We start from the raw sequence: 26,833 nt of genomic DNA, 5'->3' as shown, positions 1-26,833 counted from the left end.
CCCATAATACTTCACACAGCACTTAAGCATTTCCTTTTTATTTTTATTTTTTTAATTGAACTTTTAATTTTTCTTTCTTTCTTTGTAGATTAAAGATCTCTTAAACCAGCCATCCACAGGTCAGCAAGCCTGTTTGACTGTGTCCTGTAAAGGAGAGGGGGGCTGGAGCTCCCTAGGGTACGTACAGGACCAGAGCTTATTGAAGTACAGACTGAACCCTGAGCCTGTGTTGCCTGAGATGGAAGGTGTGAGCGAGTTCACAGAATATGTCTCTGAGACAGTGGATGTTCCCTCTCCTTTTGAGCTCCTGGAACCACCAACCTCAGGAGGGTTCCTCAAGTTGTCCAAGCCATGCTGCTATATCTTTCCTGGAGGACGGGGCGACTCTGCTTTGTTTGCTGTCAATGGCTTTAATATTTTGATTGATGGTGGATCAGACAGAAAGTCTTGCTTCTGGAAGCTGGTCAGACATTTGGATAGGATTGATTCTGTTCTCCTTACCCATATAGGGGCAGATAATCTCCCTGGCATAAATGGACTGTTACAGAGAAAAATCGCAGAGCAGGAGGAAGAGAAGAGCCGTGGTTCAAATACCTATGGAGACTGGATGAAAAACCTGATCTCACCAGAGCTTGGTGTTGTGTTCTTTAATGTTCCAGAAAAGCTGAAGATGCCTGAATCCACACTGAAAGCAAAGAGGAGCATTGAGGAGGCCTCTCTTACATTGCAGTACCTTCACAAACTAGGCATCAAACCTGAGCCTCTATATAGAGTTGTAAGCAACACAATTGAGCCTTTAACACTCTTTCACAAGTTGGGTGTTGGGAAACTAGACATGTATGTTCTAAATCCTCTCAAGGACAGTAAGGAAATGCAATTCTTCATGCAGAAGTGGGCTGGTAATAGTAAAGCTAAAACTGGCATTGTTCTGTCCAATGGCAAAGAGGGTGAGATTTCTGTTCCTTACCTCACATCAGTGACAGCTCTGGTTGTGTGGGTACCTGCCAGTCCAACTGAAAAGATTGTGAGAGTACTGTTTCCTGGAAATGCCCCACAAAACAAAATATTTGAGGGGCTGGAAAAGCTGAGGCATCTCGATTTCTTGCGTTATCCAGTTGCCACTCAAAAGGACATGTCATCTGGAGCTCCACCTCCACTAATTAAACAAACTAAAATGAAGCTGAGAACTGATAGCAAAGAAAGTCTCAAATCATCCACTAAAATGTCTTCCACTACAAAAGCGAGCAAGAAAGAGGCAAATGAAGATATTGAGTCAAAGAGTGAATCTGGAAAGGAGAACTTGAAAGTTGAAAAGAAAGAGAAGAAAATGAAAGAGACTGTTAAAACTCCAAAACCACTGAAACCTAAAACGGCGTCACCCGATTCACTTAAGCAAGAGAAAAAGAAACTACAGAGAGAAAAGTCACCTAAAAAACATATCAAGGAGAGGGCATCTAAGATGGAGGAAAAGAAAGATCAGGAAAAGATAGACGCAAAGAAAGAAAAAACAGATGTAAAAAAAGAGGGCATAGTTAAAAAAGAACTCAAAAGTAAAGAGGAGAAGAAAAAAGAAAAAATTAAGCCAGAGTTGAGAAAAATCACAAAACCTGACTTAAAGCCTTTCACCCCTGAAGTCAGGAAGACTCTGAACAAAGCAAAGGTTCAAGTAAAGCCTAAAACAGAAAAAACTAAAGCTGCAAAGGAGCAAGAAAACAGGCCAGCTGCTAAACAAGCTTCAGTGGTGAAACAGGAGAGTGATAGGTCCTTAGTCTCCTCCCCAGAGGATCTTACCAAGGATTTTGAAGCCTTGCGACTGGAAGAGGAGCTTTCCAAGCCCAAAGAGAGTAAAATACTCCCAAATCTTCTGTCAGCAGTGGACACTGTCGTCCCTCACATTGAATCTCCTGATGAGGGAATAACTACAACTGATGTTGAGACAGAGTCCCCTCATGAGGAACAGGTGCCATATGGAGTAATCACAAATAAACACCCCTCTAAAGCCACTGATAGATTTGAGGATGAATGTGCTACTACAGAAGATGACATAGAGGATGACTATGCCACAAAACTGAAAAGTGCTAAAACATCTGACTTTGTGGAGATGGGTGAAGTTAAAAAATGGCAAGAAAATGCCAAAGAAGATAAAGAGTTTGAAATGAAACCCAAAAAGAGTGAAAGTGAAGAAGATGAGGATGTGATTGAGAAAGCAGAGCTTGAGGAAGCAGAGGATATAGTTCACGAGACGGAGCTCAAGTACAAGTCAGACGAGGCTAGGAAAGAAAAACTTGGAAAGGACTGGGAGACAAAACAAAGTGACATTAAATCTGCCAAACCACTGGGTGCTGCAGAGCATGTTTCTTTCATCCAAGATGAGACCATTCCAGGCTACTCTGAGACAGAGCAGACCATCTCTGATGAGGAAATTAATGAGGAGACAGAGGAGAGAATCCCACATCTTCAGTATGATGTTGGTTCTTATGACATCTCAGTTCCTGATGAACCAGGGACTTTTGACACCATCCATGGCATGAAACCACCAACCATATCTGTTGCTTCTGAGTTATCATCAAAGGGTTTTGCACTAGACCAGGAGCCAGTTCTGTCAGCTTATGCATCCAATATAATTGCGGCTCCATTGGCTGAAGAAGAGCATATATCATCAGCCACCTCCATCACCGAATATGACAAATTATCATCCTTTGCAACATCTGTTACTGAAGATCAGTCTATAGCATCTGTGACAGCACCACCTACAGAAGATGCAGGAAAAAGCTCTTTACTCTTAGATACTATAAATAGTATACCATCATCTGTACAGACAGATGCCACTCATGGAAAGGAGTACCTCCACTCTGCTGGAACTATATCTCCAACTTCTTCCTTAGAGGAGGACAAATGTTTTAAATCACCTCCTTCAGAGGAATATCTACCCATTGTTCCAGAAACAGAACCTACAGTGAAGGCTACAGTTCCCACAAATTATGAGGATGAAGAGGATGAGGAAGAGGATGAGGATCAGACACCAAATGTTGATATGCCACTTGGAAAGATCCACGAGGGTTACGCATCTGCTGCGATGCTCCAAGACATTGAAAAAGCTTCTGATAACTTTCCCTCATCGGCTGCGCCTATTTCTCCTCCTGTGATGTATTTTGGCACACAAGAAAAAGATGAAAAGGGACTCTCACTCTCTAAGGATGAATCTAAATTGGGCGCCTCTGATAAAAGTTTGTCCTTCTCACCAAATTTGCCTTGCACCTCAGAGACGAGTATTATCTCAGAGAGTGAAGAAAGATGCCTCAGCCCAGATGACAGCACTGTGAGATTTGCCTCGCCCACACAATCAGGACCAACCAGCAGTAGCTACTCTCCCACTGAGGAAAGGTCACAAAAGACACTGATTATGGACAAAGATGAAAAAATAGACAGGGAGACTTTTGACTCTCAGAAGTATATGACCCAAGATGCTGCTGCTGACAAAATGTCTGAAAGTCTGAAAAGTGTGAAAATAATTGATGACGAAGTGGACCCTTTTGGAAAGGGGTTCTCTAGCACTAAAGCTGCAATATGTGACTCTGAAGAGGATGAAGATGAAGAGAAAGATGATTATTATGGAAAGGGAAGCTCTAAAGTGTGTGGTAAAGCTAAATACATAGAGGAGAGGGAGTGCACTTTTCTTGATGAAGAATATTCCAATGATGCAACACTCCTAAAAGAGGAGAAGCTGTTTGAAAATGAGAAAGAATCTGTGGATAAGGAAGATAAACCACAAAATGTGACCTACTTGGGCCATGAGCACAAATCCCAGATGCTCAGCTCAGGAGAGGAAGATGAAAGTGAAACTGAAGATGGTACTTACTCAAGCGTAAAAGGACCACAGGACAAGTTAGATTCCATGTCAGCAAACCAAGGCAAAAAAGATGCGTCATTTTCAGAGATAGATGACCCAAACGTGATCTCTAAAGACAGCGATAAAAGTGTCCATTTCAACTTGTATTCCTTCCCAGAGTGTGAGAAAGGCCTCAAAGGGGAATTTGAGAGGGTGGTTAGGCAAGATACACCCTATGTCGGGAAAAGCTTTACATATTCTGATGTGTATGACAGTAAATCAAGTTCAGTGGATTCCTACTCTCCAAATCTGCCTGCTGAGCACACTTTTGATGATACTGATGTTACTCTAAAGAAAACAGAAAAGGAGGATTCCCTAGAATCTTCCACTGGCAAAATGTATGACTTTAAAGCATCAGATGCAAAGGAAACATCATTAGCTTCATATAGTGAAACACAAAGTGTCTATGGGACACCACAGTTTAGAGATAACACTGAAGGAACATTCTCTGAGAAAATAAATAAAGTTGAAGAAAAGACAATTGAAAAAACCTCACCTGCTTCAGCAGAGAGAGACCCCTTTTCAGTTAAATTTGAAAACCCAGATTTCAGTGGAATGGCAGAGGTTGGTGCATCACAATCAGTCCATTATGCAGCTGACAGCTTCATCTCTGATTACAGTGCTAAAAGTACGAGTTCTATGTTAGGCCAATCTACATTTAGCACAAAAGAAGTAATAGCTGGAAACATGAAGATGTTCGCTGATGGAGAGGATGAGGATGAAGAGGACGATGAAGAGGACGATGAAGATGAGGATGATGAGGATGTAAGTGATAGTGATACTGAGAAAGGTGCCAAAGACAGACAAGAGAAAGATGCCCAGTGCCCACTGACTAGTGCTATCAGCACTGTACCTACTCAATTCCAGGATGAAAAGAAAGACACCATTACTAATGACTACAGCTTTGGCTCTGAAACTTATGGGAAATTTCTAGGTTCAACAACATTTGAATCCACTCTAAGCCATGAGGGCCCCAAGGACTCATTTCAAACTGTTAAAGGTGATGCCTCATCTTTTCCCAATGAAAGTCAAATGACAATCTCCTCTGGATTTGAACATTCTTCAAGTGAGCAGAAAAATAAGTTTGTAGAAAATGATGAGAAATGTGTCAAGTCATATTTGCCCCTCTCAACAAAGTCTGCTGAAGATAAATATTCTACTCACTATGATGGCAAAGATATTGAGTTTGACAAGCAAAAGACACCAGATGCAGCAGAGAAGAAAACAGCAGACCCTGTTTCATTGGGCATCGGTTACGCAACTATGTCAGCCACAGCATACTCTTCTTCCTCTTCTTACAGTCATTCTTCATCAGCCTCAGCATCTCTGTCCACTAGCCACCAGTTTGGGGATGAGTTAGAGACTCCAGCCTGTACTGGAATAGAGTTCTCATCTCTCAAAGATGAACATTCACCAGTAGTTGATTCACCCTTTTCCAGTTCTGGTGGGCAGGTTAAGGATGAATATTTAGAAGTATCAGAGAAACTGACTCCTGCAACCACTACTGCTGAATCCACCCCTAGTCTTGCAAGATTCTCACCATTATCACCCTTTGAGGAGATCAAACCTTTCCCTCCACATGCTGGTACTTGTATAAGTGATAAGAAGGATCCTGCTTATTCTACAAGCAATATATCAGATCAAGGCCCACAAACTCAGTGCTTTTATAAGCCGGAGTGGGATGAGGACTCAAGATTACAAGCTGAATTTGGTGCAACTGGACCTTATTCCACAATCCCTCCGACCACACAGAAAGATAGCATGCCTGAAGATCTTTATGGTGCTTCATCAACACTGACATTTGAGTGCCCTGAAAAACAGTACTATGAAGACACAGAGAGTAGTGAAGAGGAGGATGATTATATGTACGAAACTGAACAACATAAACTTCAGTACCAAAGATCTACACTTACAGCTCAAGCAGACAAGAAAGATGCCACCTTTTCCTTGGGTGAGACAATAACAAAGGACATATCTTCTGGTTTAGGAGCCACTATTCCAGATGCCCTTACCTCATATCCTTCCTCTTTCCCTGAGGCCATAAAACCAGACACAACAAATGGGCCTGCTGAAGTTAGTTTGAGTGCACCAGAGGCTTTTGGTGTAACCAGCAAGTTGGGGATAGGCTTGTCAAAAACAGAGACAAAAGGCCAAGAATTTGATGTAAAGAAAATTAGGAGTCCAGGTGAATGGGAAATGCAGCAGAAACGAGACATCTACCCAGGGGCATCCCCACCTCACTATCGACATGAAGATGAGTATGAAGAAGAAGAAGAGACTGAGCCAGAGCACCCAGCCCGTCCTCTTTCCCTCTCCACAGACCAACCTTTCCAACCCTCTTATTATGCAGACGATCCAAGCAGACACGATGATGACTCTGACTATCCTAAAGATGTTGGTATCCGTCCACATTCATCCACAGCTTCCCCAGGCTATTCTTCCTGTGAGTACAAGCAGAGGAGAGGAGACACATCTCCATCCTTTATCAACCCAAGCTTATGCCAACTTTCAAGTGACGAAGAAAATGAGGAACAGAGAAGCCAAGCATCTGATCAACAGCAACCTTCTGGGAAGACAAGATCCGACAAACAACCTCGCCACCACTCTCACAGTCATCATGGCGAGGACAGTGAATTGCAACACTTCTCTGGAGCCTTGGCTGCTGGGATTAGTGCCAGTGGGGAGGACACCCCTCCAACTTCTGTCAGTGAGCCGTTGCATTCCCAGTCAGATTCTGATGTTCCACCAGGTACGGAAGAGTATCCATCGATCACAGCAGAAAGAAACAATGACTCTGATGAGGATGCAGATTACCTGCCTGTAGATAAATCATCTGGAGCTTATGGGGGGAAGCATTACTCATCTAGGTCGCCGAATAAAAATCAAGATCCCCTCCCGTCACCAATGAGGGACCCTGCTCCTTATTCCCCTCACCCTGATGTATGTATGGTTGACCCCGAGGCTCTGTCAAGCATAACAGACAAACCAGTCAAGAAAGATACCAAAACAAAGGGTTTACGTAAATTAAGTAAGACAAAGTCCTCATCTCCTGCTCGGAAGACTGGGCGGAAGAAGTCCCCATCCAAGGAACCCTCCACTCACCCCACCTCTCTTAGGAAGAAGGACATGGATGATGATCTGTCAAGGTCAAGCCACAACACAGGCAAAGGCCTTGTCAATGGCCTTAAGAACAGTGCAGGTATGAACAAACATCTTCTATATGCAGATCAAGATGAGCTGTTGTTTTGTTTGCCAACATTACACTGACAGCATTTTTTTGTGAATTTTAACTGTTTCTTAAAAGGTTCAAATTCTGCAAAATTCAGTGCAGCTGTGCCCCCTGGTCCTCCTATCTATGTGGATCTGGCCTACATTCCCAACCACTGCAGTGCTAAAAATGTGGACCAGGAGTTTTTCAAACGTGTTCGCTCTGCATATTATGTAGTGAGTGGAAACGACTCCAGCAGTGGAGAACCGGGCCGTAGTGTACTAGACGCCTTGCTAGAGGGAAAGGCACAGTGGGGATCCAATCTACAGGTATAATATTTGTTAATTGGTCTCTCTGTTTGTCTCTCTATAGATGTCAACATTGGAAGTTTGTCATTTGCTGATTCATTTGATGGATATTCTATTGATGCTATGCATATACAGTAAATGGGGGGTCAATGAATGAAGCTCACTGTGCTATTACTAATACTTTGCTATACTATTTCTCTTACTCTTACACTGTACTTATTGTAGGTAACATTGATACCTACTCATGACACAGAAGTGACCCGTGAGTGGTATCAGCAGACCCATGAGAAGCAACAGGAGCTGAACATCATGGTCCTGGCCAGCAGCAGCACAGTTGTGATGCAGGACGAGTCATTCCCTGCCTGCAAAATAGAGTTCTAAATTCAACATGGCTCCCAGGTTCACATCTTTTCTCTCAAATGGTCCGTTACAGCCTTGATTGTAGTTTACTCACTTTTTATTTTTAACTTCTCATGGTTTAAAACAGCACATGTTGTCTATTGCCCTAAAATCCAAACCTAAATGATCATTTCCTGTGATGAGTTTAGCTACTAGAATTCAAGAGAACAAAAGGAAGACGTGCCTTCACTTTTCAGGGTGGCTTTTCCCTTTACGTTGTACAATACATACATAAGGTAATAGATTTCTTGCTGAAAATTCTTGACCCTTAGATTTTGGGCCAAACTTGTTTAAACTAGTTTTCATGGTCACATTCCCAGTCATAGTTTTATACTGAACAAGGTTACCAAACGAGTGTGATAAATACAATAACAAAGTTGATATACTGTATAGCCTTGTTTACAATGATATTTAACTGAAGCACAAGTATACCTCTTTACTTATTTATGAACAAAAGCACCAGAAAGTCACCAAATACTGCTTCTCAACCAGATTAGATACCCCTGCTTTCATCTGATTAGTTCATGTACACTTTCTCATTTGCTTTGAGGCCCTGATTTATATATCATCCTCTTACATAGCACAAACACACACTCTACATGTAAAATAATCTTCTATTAATCAAGGTTTCCCACATTCAGATACCTACTGTGCAAATGGCAATTGAGGCTATATAACTCCGCAGAGAGTTTAACAAATACCTGGGTGCTAGTCTTTCACAAATAGGAATTTAGTTAACAAAAAAGATGAAGAGATTTAAAAATAATTAAATAAAAATGCATATGCTGGACATGTAGTTGTGCTGCAACTTATGTGCTTTGCACAAAATGACTTTACATTCCTGTCCTTGCTTTGAATTTGTATAGTAGAATGACAGCATCAGCAACATTAAATTAATAATAGTAATTAAAGATTGCTACTAGATCGGGACAAAATTCTGTTTGTAAATTAATGCTGAAAAACAATTGAATAAAGAATAATGTTTAGATGGTAGGTTTATTGTCAGCACTAAATAACAGAGTGGAAGTTTTGGAGTCAAATCTTATTTTCTCATTAAATGATGTATAAAGTGTATGTTCACAGAGTTTATGATTATTTTTAGTGTTTATGACATTGAGAAGTATGTTTTATTCCTAATTTCGTCCGATTTTGAAGAAACTTCTTTAGCACCTTGTAATGATTTCCCCTTGATTTCTATTGGTTATAAAATGTATATAAGACAAAATTGCTTAATGTAAAGGAATGGGAAGAAAGGATGACTGAGAAAATGCAAGCCAATGGAAATGCATGGTATTCAATGAATACAATTATGTATGAAAGTTTTTTTCCATGTTTTTGCATAGGGTTATATGAAAGAAGTGAGCTACGGATACTGCACTTAAACCTATTCCAAAAATGTTATTGTGTGTTTAAAGTTATTCAAAGCACATTGTGGCTTTTATATGAGACATAAACCTTTATCTTGACCGGTACTGCAAGAGCTGTTGTTTTCCAATCAATAAACGATGAGGATATAGGTGACATTTTGAAGTATACAAGTAATTTCTTGATTCAAAGACTGGCAAGTTCACTGTAAAAAGTGATCAGTTGACTTAACTTAAAAAGAGGGGGCTTAAAATTATTAAGTTATAAACTTAATGCGTAATTGAAAAAATTAAGTTATGTGAACTTGACAATTCCACATGACTTCATTTTTTCAATTACGCTTTAAGTTTATTTACAGGTATCTTACAGGTAGTTAAGTCAACTGATCACTTTTTACTGTTTATTTTTTTTGTCTCTCTGTTCAGAATGAGCAGTGATGGACAGAAAACATGCTGTCATAATACGCCCAGAATTGCAAACGTTTTTCTTTGTGCATTTTTAAATATGTAAGGTTAAAAAATATCTGATCATGTGACACTACTGCTCTTGTCACAGAGCAGGATCAAAGATGAAAGGAATAATGATCTTGTATCAACGACTGATGGATAGAAAACTGTGTTAAAGTACTGTATGCGCTGCATGTATATTACCATGAGGTAACAGCCTGAACATGCATTTAAGTACTGCTATGCTTTTAGGTGCTTGGCTCAATCCATTCCTATATTAAAGAAAGAAGGTTTTAAGGGAAAACGTCTTTTTTTTTTAGTTCCGTTCCATTTGGGTCCAAATTGAAACTGTAATATTCATACTGTTCACAAGATTTTAGTTTTTACAATTCTGATTTACATAGTCTCTCTTATTGGTCAATAAGATTTGATTGTTGACCTTCATCATTGGAGAAAAATCTAGACAAAATGACAGAATACTGTATGGTTCAGCACACTCCTTTATATTTCTCTGAGGATAAATGTATGAGGATACACGGTTAATGCTTGCCTCTAATGTTTTTAAGGTGCTGTAACTTTTGAGCTACTGGTTATTTGGCTGTGCTGCAGAGATGTTCTGCGTGACATGGTGAAACCCAGATGTGACTTCGCAGTACCACAGAAAACAAAACAAACACATACAAGTACCAGACTGCAGACTGCCAGATCAAGTGACTAGATCACTGATCACGTTTTATATTCAAGATTTGTAAGTGTCTTGTGTGATTTATTTATTTTGTTTGATTTTTTTTTAAGATGACAACTGAAAAAGTTTGAAAAATAAAATAGTCGTGATGTGCTGTGCAAAACATCCCTTAGTTGCAATGTTGAGTTTGCCATCTCAGTAGAATCAAAACTGAAATATAGCATTCCATTGAGCCTAGCTGTTTAATGCATGTGATCTTAATTTCGAACTTGTATGTAATAGTTCATAGTTATATTAAATAAAGTACTATTTTAAACATATTTAAATGATAATTGTACTGAAAGGCACATATAACCAGGCCGCGCTATCATTTCCAGCGTGCAGTGTTGTTAAGAAAATGTAGACTTGGATTTATTTTTCATTTTCCATGTTTTCATTACGTTTGCTTTTATTTTTCTCTCTCTTTATGTGCAATACTCTGTATCTTTCTTTAAGCTCTCTAAATGAGTGTCTACAAATGTTGTAGAAAGGTAAACCTGATAATCACTAATAAAATATGTTAATGGAAAAATATCAACAAGTTTGAGCCTTTCCTTGAGTCAGCTGTCAGAATCATGGAATGTCTCCCACGGAAATCTAATGCGAGTATACACCTTATTTTCATTGAAATAACACTTTTATTTCAATAGTCCACTTTAGACAGTCTACTAACTATAAGTAACTTTGCAACTACATGTCAACTTATTCTACTAACCAGTCTACTAATACTCTAATGAGAGTTTATATGTTATGCCCTAAATTAATACATGATTAACTAACTGTATTTTTTCTATGTACATTTCTGAAATGCACTTTCTGTAAAGCTGCTTTGAAACAATATGTATTGTGAAAAGCGCTATACAAATAAATTTGAATTGAGTTAGTTGACAGGTAGTTGCAAATTTAATTACAGTTAGTAGAATTTTTAAAGTGGAATAAAGTGTAACCACACGTTTAAAATAAATGAAAAGTACATACGTCAAACATTATGTACTTTTATACAGAGTTATGTTAGTAAGATACTATTATAGTTTTTATCAATATGTTGAATTAGTTTTAATTTCAGTAAGGTTTAGTCATTTTGTCATGTTTTTGCCATTTTTATTACTTTATTGTTATTGTAGTGGATCAAGACCAAGTTAAACTAATGTTTCCTTGGCAACTAGTTGAAATTATTTTATAGTTTTACATAGAGTTTGAGATAAAACACTGAATATTGAGTCCTTTATTTCGATTTCAAGCCTGAAAAGACTCGTTTTGATTCATTTACTGCAGTAAACATCTTGAATAAAATTAAAGCAAAGAATGTTCTAGAACACATTCACACGATTCGAGGGTTTGAAAGAATAGGGGATCAGCCTACATAGCAGCCTCCCTACCGAAAAGCGAGCTGAATTCACATGACGATGACATCACTGTCTGGGTCACATGCCTATTATCTCTTCTTCCATCCATGTCTGTTTCTGAGAGAAAGGCATGGAAATGAACAACAGCCTTGTGTTAAAGAAAACAGAAAGCAGTGCTTGGCACAGCAGCGGGAAATGCCAACAATGCCCTACTGTTCAGTGATCCTAATCATATGGAAATACATACATTTTGGATTCTGTTTGCTGGTGGGACTTGAATTCAGATGTGATACTATGAAGATGGTTCACTATGCCTTGTTGAAGATGTGTTTCGGTTGCGGTAAACAGAATGAAAACCCTCCAGGTGGTGAAGGATAAGAACCTCGCTGTCATGCCAACGAGTTACGAGGATGAATAACGGTTAGAGATAATGATGCTTATACAAGTGTACACTTGTTGAGACAGTAAATTAAGTATTGCAAATATGGAAATGCCAGACCTAGTGAGGAAAATTTACATTTTTTTGTCGGTTCAAGTGAAATAAGGTCCACTTGTCAAATACAGAGAAACCTGGTGCTTGATTTTTATATCTAATCAGTGCAGTTCACTCATAAGAAGTTATAAAAAGACAATTGTTTTCTGTAGACAATGCCATTTTTATTTGAAACACTAAATCAAAGTGGCATTTAATACTACAGCACAGACGGCATACAGCACCAACAGTACGACACGTTTGAGTTGAATCTATCAGAGGCAGATGCTTTAATGATTATAGAAACAGTTGTCAGTGGGTTCAGTGTGCTTCGCTGTACTCTGAGCAGAGTGGAATAATTCACAGACGCTGCTGGAGGTTGGAAGTGAAATGCTCGTCTCTAGATTCTAGAGGTCTTGCAAGCTCAGTGGTCCTACATCAGTGAGAGTCGGTTACTTTTACACGCACATTCTGCATGCTCAGTAAACAACGTCCACTATCCAAGGTTTACTTAATGTTTTTTATCCTGAACAGGTTCAGATCAAAAGAAAAAGAGTACAGTATATGCTTCTGAAAAGCAGCATCTTTCTCTCTTTTTTTTTTTAAACAGTAAGCAGACAAAACTTCTTTTTTTTTTTTGTGCGTCATGGTAATCTCGGTACACGACACTCTTCATTTGATTCCAAACGGGAGGGTCACGGTACAAAAAAGTATTTCATTTGTCAAAAAGGTGAAGCGAGAGAAATGTAGTTGAAATGAAGACCACTATTTCATTATTTAAAACCACGAGAGCACTGTATGTTTTACAAAAATAAAAACTAAAATATCAAAAAAGGAGACTTACTCATTTGCAGTCTCATTGTTAAAAGTAAGCTGCATATTAGTCAATAAATATATATATAGACTAAATATATATGTATTTTATAATGATTTAATAAATTATGACAGTGGTATAGCAAGCTTTGGCAAACAGTAATAAAATGGTAGCGTTAATTTAAAGGAATAGTTCAAAAAAAAAAAAAAAAAAACATTCTGTCATCATTTGCTCACTCTAATGTTCCAAACCCATTGGACTTCTGTTCATCTTCAGTCTCAGAACACAAATGAAGGTATTTGTAATCAAACTTGAGAGATGTCCCTCCATTGAAAGTATATTTCACCTTTTAAAAAAGTAAAAGAAATATTGGCAAGTATTCTGAAAACACATGATTTCTTTATATGATGAACAGATTTAATTTAGGCTTTTTTTTTACATAAAAACATTGAGTAATACACATACATGAGCACATCAAATATGGAAAATTCCATTTTCCATATTTGATGTGCTCTATGTATGCGTGTTGATCAATGTTTATGTGTGAATAAATGCCTAAACTAAATCGGTTCATCATTTAAAGTGATCATGTTTCTTCAGAAGACTTGATTCGCTCGATTCATACATTGGATGGATTACTTTTACAACGTCTTTATGACCTTTTTAAAGCATCAAAGTTTCCTAGTGGAGGGCCAGAAACTTGGGAGTCAAGGGCCAGTCTTATGGTTTTGGAACGACGAGAGTTTTTTCAGAATCTTCGTTTTTGGGTGAACTATCCCTTTAATATGCATTTAGCTGTGTAAGTTCATTATTCAAGAGCTTGACTAAGTACTTTAGCAAACACAAACTAGTATCAAATATCACGTCCCTTTGAAAAATATCTTCCAGACCAGCTAATGAAAAAAAAAAAAATGCAGTCGTTTGGAGACAAGGAAGATAATATGTGCACATAAAAATATTTCAGTGCGTCTAACAGCTTATGTTTGCTCACTGGCCGTAGGACTAGAGTGATGCTTTACACGGGAAGCATCTCTGAATAACACTACAGAATTAAACACAAGGAGAGTTTATTAAGATTTTTAACAGGAGCATTTGAGCTTCAAGTTCAAAAGGTGACAATCGCAGGGAGGGCCTCCATTTATTCCCTTAAATTACGTAGGGGAATCCCACTTTGACTTGCTTAGGACTTTATGAAGGTCTGAGGCACTACAGCGAGAGCATGCTGGGATGGGACGAAGGACGCACGTATATGGGGGAGCTGCCCGGTCTGCGTTTCCTTCACGGCTCAGGCACATGTGGAGCTCCCACCTCCAGTGGCGTCCCAGGGTGTGGCAGGGTCTCCGGGTTCCCCCCCCACACATCAACCGTTTCCTGTGTATCAAAGAACTCATCCGGCTCGTCGGGCGTGAGTGGGGTCTGGGCGCTGGAGCCGGCCTCTGAGCTGCTCTCTCTGAGCTCCAGAAGCACAGGCAGGGAGCCGGGCATCCCGCAAGAGGACTCCGTCAGCGGCGAACTGTCTGCCATGAGAGAGCAGGGAGGAGTGGGCTCCACAGGGGCCGGACTTGACACTTCATCACGGCAGGGCCTCTCTGTCAGACACTGGCCAGCAGAGTCTGTGCCGTCCACTTCTATTTCACTGGGTTTCTCCGGGATGGGAGATGGTATGGAGGGGAGGGGGTCTTCAGAGGGGAGGCTGGTTTCGGACGTGGAAGACACACAGTGGCTGTTGTTGTGAGGGGTCGGGTGGATCTCCTCGCTGCTCTGCGGCGTGAGGGTGATCTTCTCACTGAAGCTGAAGCGAGGAGATGTGTCAGCCGTGGTGGGAGACGAGGGGCCGGCGCTCGACACTGTACTTGAGGGACCACTGCTGTCTGCATGGAGAAACACACACACACACACAGGTGCCATGTGTCTCTCATACATATGTGTTTGTGTAAAAAATGACTTCAGATGACAGTTGATTTACTATGTGCTAATTAAATAGATGTTTTTTTAAATGCATCAAGAAAAATCCAGTAACTTTATTCTACTTTGACATGTTTTTTGCTTTTTTTACTAATTCTATCATCATGAGGATCCCTTTTTTGCCTGTTCAACCCCTGTTTTCACTACTCCTTGATGTATTAGCAAAATATACACAGTTTTATTTAAAAACATATGAAAATTAAAAGCTAGCATTTATCTTTATTCTTTCTATTTATATTTTTTTGGATTTTAGTGGACATACTGTATTATTAAAAAGAATCAGCACTGTTACAATGACTTTGTATAGTAAAGAACTGATCATTGAAAAGTGTATATTTGTAGAAATCAACAGTAAATCCTTATTCTAAGAAGCAAAATCGTGAGCACGAGGCTGTCGTGTACTGCCAATCCTGTTACCTTGCATAATTATATCCCAACATACATGAAAATGTATGAATTTAGCTTGCAATGTGTTACATAAGTTGGATGGACCAGTTGTTTAAATATTAACAAATATCATTGTCCCATGCTGAGTACTGAGAGTATTCTCCATGTGAATTAGCTTAGGGTAGCAGTACTTACACCAGGGCGGCCGATCAGATCGCTGGCGCATTGAAACAGAGGAGGACAGCACTCTGTGAGGCATGTAAGATTCCCCTGTGGGCTGATTCTGGGAGTCAAACATGGCTGAGAAAGCTACAGAAGCGGAGACAAGCACACACGGTTAGGACACAAGTGCATTATATTACAGTATCAAAAGAACTGAGAGTGACCTAAACCTATGCCATGTTATTAGTCATTTCCTGGGTTACTTAAATCCATGGAAAGAGTGGTGTTATGGGCATCACCTCTGGTTGTCCTGGTGTGGGAATCTCCTGCATTCTCACACACGGCCGTCAGGAACTCGTTGACTTGTTTTAGTGAGAGCGAATTGTGGAGGGTCTCGAGGGGGTAGATGGAGGGCACCATGGAGCAGCCTTCAAAACCTACAGATGAGAGAAGTGATGAGAGAAAACAGTCCTCTATTCAGACATCAGTGTACACCTAAGAAAAACTAAAGTGTCTATAACCACTGAACCAATGACAATGGTCATTTCACCTACTGCCAAACCCTTGTTAGTGACAGAATCACAAACAGAGTCACAGGCGGGAAACATTCAGACATACATGCACACAAACAAACCAACCTCATCTTCCTTACCATTCATTCAAGACTTGGCACGTACAGTATTACATAGGAAATCTAAATCTACATTCAAAAATGAAGACTAATACATAATCTGGTAGTAATGTAGCTACACACACAACTTCAAGTAAAACAAAAAAGCTCCATTGTTAATGAATTGTTAGTCTCTATGCACTTCTTTTAGTTGGAAAAACCAAACTCTTAATGTAGATGAAAGCAACACACGTAAATTAGGAGGGAGCTGGCAGAGACGGCAATAAAAACAGGAATGGATGTGAGAACTGCACCTGCAGATCATCATGTAATCAGTGCATGACTTTATAAAAGGAGACATGTATTTCATGACAAAACATCACTTCTGACTATTACTTATGAAAATGGAGAATGTAAACAAAAAACAAGCAAGAGTATGATTATGTATGAAGTAGCGATTTAAATAATTATTGAGAGTTTAATACAATAAAAATTTGGAAAATAATAACTCACAATTGGAACAGAAATTTACAATATTCCTTTTTCTTTCAAATCATATGCCACTATCATGCAAGTCAGTCACTGTAACTGTCACTTTGATACGTCAGAGAGTCGATGCGACTGTAAGCTGACACAGTTGCAATCAGATGCCACTGGCATGCATCTGACACACAACACACCCCAGCAAACAGCAGCGAGAGATCACTCCTAATGCTTCTCCATCCTCTTCTCTGAACAACGCCAAATTCAACATCAAAACATGTTTCAATCTGTTCTGTCCTTTCTAAATACTGGTCTGAATAGCTTGCAAGAGTACCAGCACAGGTGACCCTCTTTAGGGCTCATTTATTAATTCAATCCAGCTGGGACCATTAACAAAAGTCAATTACAATCTTTTTTATGGTGTAATTAATTTTTAAAAAATTGGTAAATGAGTAAAAAAAAAAATCTGAAATATCACCTATGCATTGGTGGGAAAATATTTCTTGCATGTTATTTAGTTCCCTTTCATTAGTTCATTTTCATTACACTTCATTAAAAGTTTGGGGTCAGTAAGATTTTTGAATGTATCTGAAAGACATCTCTTATGCTTACCATGGCTCCATTTATTTGATCAAAAATAAATAAAAACAGTAATATTGTGACTTATTATTACCATTTAAAATACCTGTTTTCTGGATATATTTTAAAATGTAATTTATTCTTGTGATGGCAAAGTTGAATTTTCAGCAGCCAATACTCAGTCTTCAGTGTCACATCCTTAAGTTTTCTTTAATGAATAGAAAAAAAAAATGCATTTATTTTTAATTGGAAACATTTTGTAACAATGTAAAAGTCTTTACTGTCACTTTTGATCAATTTAATGTGTCCTTGCTGAATAGATGTATTAATTACTTTAAAAAATATTAATGACCCCAAACTTTTGAACGGTAGTGTGTTTTTAACAAGAAAACAGCGTAGCAAATTAAACAATTTTACATTAAGCACAAGATTAATCACACTTTATTTTAATTTTATTTTCCTGATAGCCCTAAAAAAATATTCACAATCTACATAAACTTCATTAAGTTAAAGAAAAACAAAAACAAGAGCTGTGTCACTGCAAGCTGCTTTTCCCAATAACACAAGCATGCTTCAAACAGCAGAGGCGCTAGAGCAAAGCTGAGGCCATTACTGCAGTCACGGCACAGCAGGGCACGGAACGACCTCCGCAGGGCTGACCGTAAAGGTACTCTAGTGGGTCCTGGCCAGAGATTAACCAGTTGCGGAAGAGGCGGAGATGGTAGGAGCATTGATGGAGGTGGTGGGCAAAAGCACTGTCCAAACAGAACGGGTGGCCAATATTGGGGTCGTTGGAAAAGCGCCTCAGCAGCTGGGCTACCTGGTGCTCTTCCAGGGGTTCTGAGGAAGAAGAGGCAAAGCAGGGAAGAGAAGAGTGGGAAGTAGGGGTTGGAAAGCAGACGGGTGAGGGCATGGGGTCCTCATGGGTACAGAGATTACCGTTTCATTTACTCAGCATGCTATCAGAAAAACTCCCCACAATAGGTCTGACAGCGTTTAATAGACACTTCTCCACATTTAAACACACCTAAACAAGGGCCTTGAGCAACTGGTCACCAGCAGGTAATCCCAAGCAAACACACAGCAGCACTTAAGTCCATTGTAGTCCACCGCCTTCATCCACAAACAATGGTGTACAGTTCTATGCACAGAGAGTGCAAAGGAAACAGTACCATCTCCTGGAGTCAACATTCATCGCTTAAGGCACAAGACCACAAGGGATTCAAGGAACAACTCACTAAGCTATACACAGACATGGTCTACATTCCCACACTGACATCTAGAACTTCTAAACAGATCTACTTTTCCTCACACTGTGAGTTCTTCAGCATGCACACGGACACTGTGTAGTTAGGCCCAGTGGATTAACTCAATCGTCCTGACTGGATTAAAGCTGCACAGTGGGATAAAGATCTATCATTTACCTGAGCCAGACCACCATAGAGGTGGTTTAACCGCCACGGCAGAAGTGTCATCCTGTGTGCCTGAAGTGAATACAGTGCTCAGTGGAGTCAAACATCACAGCCCGACTAGAATACTACACCATGAGAAGGTCACATCATTACACAAAAACTTTGTGGTCAGTAAGATTTTTTTTTTTTTTTTTTTTAAGAAAATAATACTTTTATTCAGCAAGGATGCATTAAATTGACCAAAAGTGACAGTAAAGACATTTATAATATTACAAAAGACTTCTGTTTATTTTTAACTTTCTATTCATCAAACAATCCTGGACAAAAAAAACAACAACTTTCGACAAAAATAGTAAGCAGCACAACTGTTTTCAACACTAATAATAAACATGTCTTCAGCAGGAAATCAGCATATTAGAATGATTTCTGAAGGATCATGTGACACTGAAGACTGGAGTAATGATGCTGAAAATTCAGCTTTAAACAAGTACCAAAGGAACAAATTACATTTTATAATACATTAAAATAGAAAACAGTTATTTTAAATTGTAATAATATTACTGTTTTTACTGTATTTTTGATCAAATAAATGCAGCCTTGATGAGCATAAATATTTCAAATTTCTTACTGACCCCAAATTTTTCAGTGCTAGTTTAAACGCCATTTTTATACACCTTTAACATAGATTGTTGGTAATGTTCCTGATGGCTACTAATATTGTTAGACAAATGCCCCTTCCATTCTATTTGAATATTTAAAAATTGTAATTACTACTTATTTAAATCATTTAAAAATATTACAAAAATTATTTCGTTTGTAGAGTTTTGTTGTAAATGTTGCTAATGAATGCAGTTTATAAAGAATCCTTTTACGAACCAATGAAAAATCAGGCTCAGCGGCTTGAATGCATACTTGAGTTTCATTAGGTTCATGTCATTTGTCATTAGATCATAACCAATTGTTCCAACACAAACACACATTTGTTCATAGTGTGCATTTTCTAATTACTTCAATTGTTTTTATAGTAAATCAGTAAATTATATTTGCTACACCCAACACAACTCGTTACAGAAACCTTTTGGCCTTTTTGGATTTTAATTAAAACATTATACGATCTCTTTATTAAGCCGTTTCATCATGTGCACCATTGGGAGGGGCCCACAATGTAGAAGATTGCAGGTTTAACTATCCTTGTGGTGAAGGTTGATACCCACCTGACCCACATTTACACACTTACCGGGGAAAACACAAAAGGATAATAATTAGGCTGAATGAATTTAATTTGTTTAAATTAAAGAGTGTGCACTCGTTTCAGAGACATGAAGGCAAGCGAGTATTTCTTATTAACTACATAGACATAATTAGGTTGGAGGAAAGGCTCCTATGTGAAAGGCTTCGAAGAGCTGGATGGCTGGGAATGTGTGGTGGGTAGAGAGTGTGGGATCTGGCAGGGAATGGGATAGTGTAGGTGGATCAGGGACCATCTTAAGCTTTGCATGAGATGTACTGAACACATACAGGACTGTGTCCAAATACACCTACATAACACACTGCGGTAATTCACATCAGTTTACAAGCAGCTCTTTTGCATTGTTCTTCTTGACCTTTGTTATCACCTCCATTCAGGTTTGTTTATGCTAGACAACATCTCCGGACATCCTTTTGATCACAACATATGGAAGACGATTCTTTTCCAGAGAGAGAAATACACTGATATCATCTAAACCAACATAACATAAACATGCAGATTATGCACAGCACATGTGTTGAGAACCACAAAAGACACTGGCTAGGAGTTCATCTGTTTCTGCAAGTGTGGTAGGTTATTTTACTCTCATTTTTGAAGATTTCAATTTGAAAGAAATGCTAGTCGTTTTTAGCATTTCCAAATATAATGGCCTCTTTTTCTGTAGACAGGACTGCAGATGTAGAGCGCTGAGATTTTAAGCTGCCTCCCATGAAGAATCAAAGAAAAACAGGGTAAAATACTCCTTGGCTTCATAACTCAACATTCACAACATTTAACATAATTACAGTGCACAACCACATTGAATTTAAATAAAAAAGAGAGAAGATTAATGGGGTAAAAGAGTGTCAGGTGAACCACTTCCCAGTGAACAATCCCTGTCTGCTATTAAAACCTGTCAAAACAGTGAAAAACACTGTTCATTAATACGAGAGCTAACAGGGGAAAGGTTTAATCACCGGTGTACTGTCCAGTAGTGGCTCAGATTCATTATCTTGAATATCTATTCATAATTGTACACTTGAAAAAAAAAATCATCATCTTAGTATCTCAGTATTTTTGTTATTATTTTCATAGAAATGATCACAAACTAAATTCAATTACTTTACAACATTATACAAAATATTTTAACTTGATTTCAGAGAATATATATTCTCACTTTATTTTTCTCAGTGAATTTACTAATTGTTTTTTTAATAACTTAATTCAATATATTCTCTCGGACATACACTGCTGTTCAAACATAATGAATCTTATGTAATTTTTCTTCCCAAATGTAAAACAAGACAAAAATACTGACATAAGAACATGATATTTTTTTGCAGCGTACTACACTCACCGCCCCACAGACTTGTGCACATACAAGCACAGGAAACACAAACACGTGCTTAAACTCATCCACACAAACAGTCAATCATAAACTGATTAACATTGAGTCACTGGGTGAGAGTGAGAGTTGTCCGCAGGAGGTTTCAGATAGCGATAGTGGTGTATGTGGAAAGGGTAAGAGGCTGGTTGAATGTTTAAAAAGATGGCAGAAATCACGTGAAAGAAAACAAAACCAACATAAATTTCCGAAAAGAAAATAGGTTTCCATTGGCATGCAAAACAAAGGGAGGTGGAGGAAAAAGAAAAAGTGGAAATATACTTGAAGAGAAGCAGACGTACCATTAGTCGGATGCTTTGCAAACGACACAGAAAATCGCTTTACTGCCGGCATAGACAACAACTCTGAGGAAATAAAAAAGGTCACTAGTTACCATTTTTACAGTACACCTGTGTAGGATGGGGATGGTGTTACAGAGCTGAAGGTGTGAGACTGTCAAGGATAGTAGGGTGAGGAGTGTAGTAGGGCTGGGCTTCTACTGTGACTACAGCAGGATACAGACTCGGAAACACTGGGACAGGAAGCAGGAAGAGCAGCGTTTAGTCGCGTTTTAGCTAAAGAGTGAGAATGTTTCATATTACGAGGAAGATGTTAATCTCACAGATAGGTTCACTGAGGCTATTCCTATTTAAGTAAAAGAAGAAAAAAGAAAATGACAATAAGAAGTCTGCTTAAATGTCTTCACAGAGTCGCCACAGTAAATGAGTGGATCTATTTATAACGCTTTAGCTACAGTAATATTTTGGGCTTGTCACTTCATGGGCACTTCTCTACTATAAATACAGATGCCATCTTATCAGATGTCATCTCTCAGAACAAACAAAATGGTGGACAGAAGCATGAAAAGCTTGAGACGGTCAGATCAACCCCTCACCTATGTAATTTAAGCAGCTCTGAGAGCCTGTAGCGTAACAGCAATGCCTTCACAGGACACAACCACACACAACAGTGAAGACAAAGAAACTGGGGAATGACCAGCCAGTCCTAGAGACCAGCCAGAGGTTTAAAATGAAGCTAATAAGCATAAATATAAAGGCTCATGTATACAATAGTAACAAATGAGAAAGTAAAGTTAGAACTGCAAAACGGCAGTAAAGAAAACAGGACAGGAAATGGGAACTGAAACGGGGAGAACGCCAAACAATGTGACACTGACACCTTGTGGACAAAGTGTTTCACCAGGAGAGTAAAAACTGAACATTCTGGAAGGAATCGGTATGTAAGAGCACTCCAAAGAGCACTGAATCATTTATCAAATTTAGTAATAATTTCAACACCAATTTAATGGGTAATAGTTTGCCGTTTACTAAATCTACAATCTTACCATGTTTTTGCTTCAAACTTTTTTGGATTCCTGCTGCGGTACATAAAAATATGTGCTTCCATTTAAATGATGTCAAAAATAAAACACTGCTCACAAAATATGATAAATGACAAGAAACAAAGACAATTTCAGAACGACAATAAATGACACAGCAGACTCCATGAGCTTTTGGACACCACACATTCAAGACCATGAACATGAACCAGATCTGAAATGGTGAGTATGACAGCGAGATGTGCGATACACCATCAGGACCTGATGTAACGAGAGTTCTTAATCCTAAACTTTACAGGAAGTGCCCTTTACCTAGAGTTCCTGCATTGTAAACTCTTTTATTATCTCTGTGAGAGAAGGTGGACTGAGCACATACCGTCTTTATAGGTCAAACTGCCTGAGGAGAATTTTTTGCGGTGTGTGCGTGCGTAGTCCTGAAGGTTAGGGGCACTAGAGGAGCCCCCCAGGACGGTGGTGCTGAAGAGACCAGCGCACTGAGAGCCTGCAGAGGGGGTTAGATCACGGAATTAGTGTGCACACCAACCACATGCACTTATTAATCAAAACACAGCAGTTACTGCAGAGGGAGTGAGAGGACTATAAAATCATAATACATGACTCATGCCAAAACCATTACGGTTTGGCGAACATCAATGACAGGCTAGTAGAGCGAAATCTAATGAACAAAAGACAGAAGCAATGTTCTGGGCAGGGAAATTTTCATGGAAATATATACATTATATCTATTAGGAGCAATTATGAACACAAAAAAAAAAACCTTAGCAAAACAGCAGATAAGTATGATATTAGTGAACATTAGCGTTCACATGTCATTAATAGTAGATTACACAAATTAACTTCAAATAGTTAGGTATGAAATATGTCAGACTGCATGCAGGATTATATTTTGCCAATTTTCAACCTTGTTTGAAATATGCTTTTTTACCATGCAAAATTTTAAACTTTTAGAATTGCAGCAAATTCAAGGCACTTTCTTTCATAGGTGTATAAAAAGCCAACTAAACGGTCATCACAGATTACAGCACTAATTTATTTAAAACACAGTTTAAATAGGCTAAAGCAAAACACAGAATGATTGCTCCAAAATGTCTAAAAATGAACAGCATCATCCCACCATCATGCAACAAACTCCGTCTCTGTCTGGATCTGAAGTGTGTATCCACCAATTTCCTAGGTAACGTCTATGCAAGTGGTCAGCTAATGGCTTTTACACCGGAAATAACATGCAATATAGTGTTGCCTTGGATTGAGAGGGTGTGTTCCTGTCAGGGAGAAGAGATAAACAGCAGTTGTTGAGGCTGACTGAGGGACAGACACATGATACCAACCTAATCCGCTCTGCTTCATCTCTGGAGACTGACGTGAGCAGGAGGGGAAGAGGCGATAGCTCCCCCCTTTAGAGGATGAGCTTTCCGATAGGACCTGTGCACAGACACAAATAGAACTGTTGAATTATGGTACATAAAACCCTGCCTGATTCAGTCAATTTGACGCCACAGAGATTTATACAAGTATTTTACAAAGCACACTGTACAATGATTGGCATAGTAGGTGGTTGAGTGTGATGGCGGCTGTGATACCTCCATGGAGCCAGTCTTGCGATTCCGAATCAGAGGGGATTTCCTCTGGGTGCTGATGGCCTCCGAAAGGGGCAAGGCACGGTCGGGCTCATCTCGGGCAAGATTTTCCAAACTACCAGGGTCTGTTTGCTTTTGGTCATTCTATGTCAACACACACAAACACAGATATGGAAAATTCAAAAAACAAAACTAGCTATGATTAGCTGAACAACAACCTAATCCAATACATGATGAAATTCTGTATACTTCAGCAGAGGCTGGACGGAAACCAAATCCCATCGGAGCGCTCTCCTCCTCAGATACTTTGACCCCAGGGCTGAAATGCAGTTCCACATGGAAGCGCTCTTCAGAGGATGGGTCCTGAGTTAACACAACATCACAACTGTCACATTTCTTTGAAGAACTCTTTTGAGACTACACAGTCCCCACTCAAACAAAACATTGGCCAGCTCAGTTATGACAGTTCACTTATGTTTATTCTGTACCTCAGTTGAGTAGAACAGACAGTGAGAGCAGGATGTACCTTGTTGTTGTCTTCGTAGAGCATAATGACGATCTGGGTCATGTAGTTGAGCTCAGACACTGCACTTAGATAATCCATGGCTCTCTTCCACTGCTGGTCCTTCTCCTCCTGAAACATCATATGTATCCTTTAACAGTTAACCGAAACCACAATCAAAGGTTCTTGCTCCAAAAAAAGTGTTGCTGTTCTCTCTTATTGTTCTGCATTTGTACTTTTGCTGTAGCTTTTGTACAACTTTACCCTTGTGAAATAAGTAGCATACTTAATTTTTGTTTTTCAAGAGTACTTACTACGGAAATAATATACTTTAAAATATATTTAAGTGCAAACTGAATGTAATGTTTTCAGATGCTTAAGTAGATGTTGACTGCAATTAAGTGAAAATGGATAATAGTTTAAATTTAGCTTAAATGCATTTTTTTGACACACTAAGAACTTTAGGACTTCACAAAATCTTTATAGGTAATTTCATAAATACTTCTATTGTCTTTGAAACATGGTTAAAGTATCCTGCTAAATGTACTAACAATCATTTATGGTAAAGTCACCTTTATTTATATAGCGCAGTTCTATTAAAAAACAGTGGTGTCATCGTCCAGCTCTGGCCTTTAAAATATCTGTAGCCATTTGGAATTAGAGGCAATCACTGCATTTTATCATGCTACAAACAAAGATGCTACACACATGTAGCATGAGCATTTGTTTTTTATTTTGATTAGATTAGATTATTTTGATTAGATTTTTTAATTTGAGTGAAGAAGAGACCGTTTCATTCTAACCTTTATAGTCCGAACGAAGTATCCATTGAGTATAAACTCGATGTTTACAATAAGGTTCATTAGTTAACATTAGTTAATTTATTAACTAACATGAACTAACAATGAGAAATACATTTGTTACAGTATTTATTAATCTTTGGTAATGTTAGTTAATAAAAATACAGCTGTTCATTGTTTGTTCATGTTAGTTCACAGTGCATTAACTAGTGTTAACAAATACAACCTTTGATTGTATAACGTCTTAGTAAATGTTGAAATTAACATGAACTGAGATTAATAAATGCTGTAAGAAGTATTGTTCATTATTAGTTCATGTTAACTAAGGTAGTTAACTAATGAACCTTATTGTAAAGTGTTACCAGTGCACTTTTTACATGTGTTAAGCATAGTCATGAAGGACAGTAGACAGGACAGCTTATGTGTGCGTCACTTCGATTCTCTATTTTCCTCGTCATTTCTCTTTATAATGTACTATAATACTTACATCCAATAGGCCGCCATAACGGAAGATGCTAAGCAGGGAGTGGACGTGACTCTCACTCGTGAAATACAGCCGAGTTCGGACATGCCTGCCTGGTGACAGCACTCCACGCGAGTATCTGGGATACAAAGATATGGACAAATCTCTTATGGTCAATGGGAGAGACCAAATAAAAGAAAAAGAGATGAGAGTAAAAAACAGGGCACTCACAGAGGATGCAGCTTGTTTACAGACTCGTCCTCATGTGTTCTCTGAAGGTCCAGTAGAATTTTCTTTACTAAAGGCAGACAGTAGGCATATGCAATATCCAGCTTTTCCACGTTATTAATGCCATACTCCTAAAAAAAAAAAAAGAAGTTTACAATCAGATGTACAATAGCAAATCCTGGCTTTGTGTGGAATACTGGGTAGAGGCGTTTTGGGAAAAAAATGAAAAAACAAGTCCACGTCATCCATCCGATTTTAATGGATGACGTGGAGGCAAATAACCGCCCGACGCCTCTACAAAGTGCATTAAAATCGCTTAATGCACAGCTAGCCATGGATTATCCCGCTTATACCATATGGTCATTTGTCAGCATTGACAATTTAAAGCTGTTATTGATGATTACAGCACAATATTTGACCAAAAGGATAAAATTGATGATTCTTTTCGGCAGTTACGGTTCATTATCTAGCATTCAGCCGCTTTGAATCAGACACAGAGATAAAGTAGTGCGTAAGATTACATTTATTTGATTTTGAATGAATTAATTATAGCATTTACTTGAATTATCGAGAGAGAGAGAGAGAGAGAGAGAGAGAGAGAGAGAGAGAGAGAGAGAGAGAGAGAGAGAGAGAGAGAGAGAGAGAGAGAGAGAGAGAGAGAGAGAGAGAGAGAGAGAGAGAGAGAGAGAGATTTGTACCTGCGTCTGTTCAGTGTCTCTCTC

At 38.8% G+C, this 26,833-nt stretch overlaps 2 protein-coding genes and 1 long non-coding RNA gene across 14 annotated transcripts in view; 1 reads left to right on the top strand and 2 right to left on the bottom strand.

Moving 5' to 3' along the window:
* Window positions 1-10,218, top strand: part of map1aa (microtubule-associated protein 1Aa) — a 30,982-nt gene extending 20,764 nt beyond the window's left edge. For 2 of the 3 annotated variants that reach the window (XM_056258980.1, XM_056258982.1), the window contains 3 exons: window positions 89-7,088; window positions 7,194-7,426; window positions 7,631-8,170. In XM_056258980.1, the coding sequence (XP_056114955.1) occupies window positions 89-7,088; window positions 7,194-7,426; window positions 7,631-7,786 (7,389 nt within the window). In that variant the 3' untranslated portion in view covers window positions 7,787-8,170. Of the gene's footprint in view, window positions 1-88; window positions 7,089-7,193; window positions 7,427-7,630; window positions 8,171-10,181 lie in introns of those variants that run through there. The other variant, XM_056258981.1, reaches the window with a different exon arrangement.
* A 2,099-nt stretch (window positions 10,219-12,317) lies between these two features.
* On the bottom strand, window positions 12,318-13,311 carry LOC130091224 (uncharacterized). The gene is made up of 2 exons (XR_008807786.1): window positions 12,690-13,311; window positions 12,318-12,653 (listed from the first exon to the last, which is right to left on the bottom strand). It is a non-coding gene; the product is annotated as an uncharacterized LOC130091224 (long non-coding RNA).
* A 931-nt stretch (window positions 13,312-14,242) lies between these two features.
* Window positions 14,243-26,833, bottom strand: part of ppip5k1a (diphosphoinositol pentakisphosphate kinase 1a) — a 33,138-nt gene continuing 20,547 nt past the window's right edge. For 2 of the 10 annotated variants that reach the window (XM_056258990.1, XM_056258989.1), the window contains exons 20-32: window positions 26,115-26,242; window positions 25,908-26,022; window positions 24,645-24,752; window positions 24,368-24,481; window positions 24,122-24,262; window positions 23,870-23,963; window positions 22,897-23,022; window positions 22,527-22,556; window positions 21,484-21,546; window positions 17,818-17,997; window positions 15,785-15,922; window positions 15,519-15,632; window positions 14,243-14,842 (exon numbers count right to left, since the gene is read on the bottom strand). In XM_056258990.1, the coding sequence (XP_056114965.1) occupies window positions 14,250-14,842; window positions 15,519-15,632; window positions 15,785-15,922; window positions 17,818-17,997; window positions 21,484-21,546; window positions 22,527-22,556; window positions 22,897-23,022; window positions 23,870-23,963; window positions 24,122-24,262; window positions 24,368-24,481; window positions 24,645-24,752; window positions 25,908-26,022; window positions 26,115-26,242 (1,944 nt within the window). In that variant the 3' untranslated portion in view covers window positions 14,243-14,249. Of the gene's footprint in view, window positions 14,843-15,518; window positions 15,633-15,784; window positions 15,923-17,770; window positions 17,998-18,581; window positions 18,642-21,483; window positions 21,547-22,526; window positions 22,557-22,896; window positions 23,023-23,869; window positions 23,964-24,121; window positions 24,263-24,367; window positions 24,482-24,644; window positions 24,753-25,907; window positions 26,023-26,114; window positions 26,243-26,833 lie in introns of those variants that run through there. The other 8 variants (XM_056258992.1, XM_056258991.1, XM_056258994.1 and 5 more) reach the window with 8 other exon arrangements.

The sequence above is a fragment of the Rhinichthys klamathensis genome, unplaced genomic scaffold (assembly GCF_029890125.1).
Source record: "Rhinichthys klamathensis goyatoka isolate OS25496 unplaced genomic scaffold, OSU_Roscu_1.1 h1tg000161l_1, whole genome shotgun sequence".
Classification (NCBI taxonomy): domain Eukaryota; kingdom Metazoa; phylum Chordata; class Actinopteri; order Cypriniformes; family Leuciscidae; genus Rhinichthys; species Rhinichthys klamathensis.
This window is presented reverse-complemented; position numbering and strand designations above follow the sequence as displayed.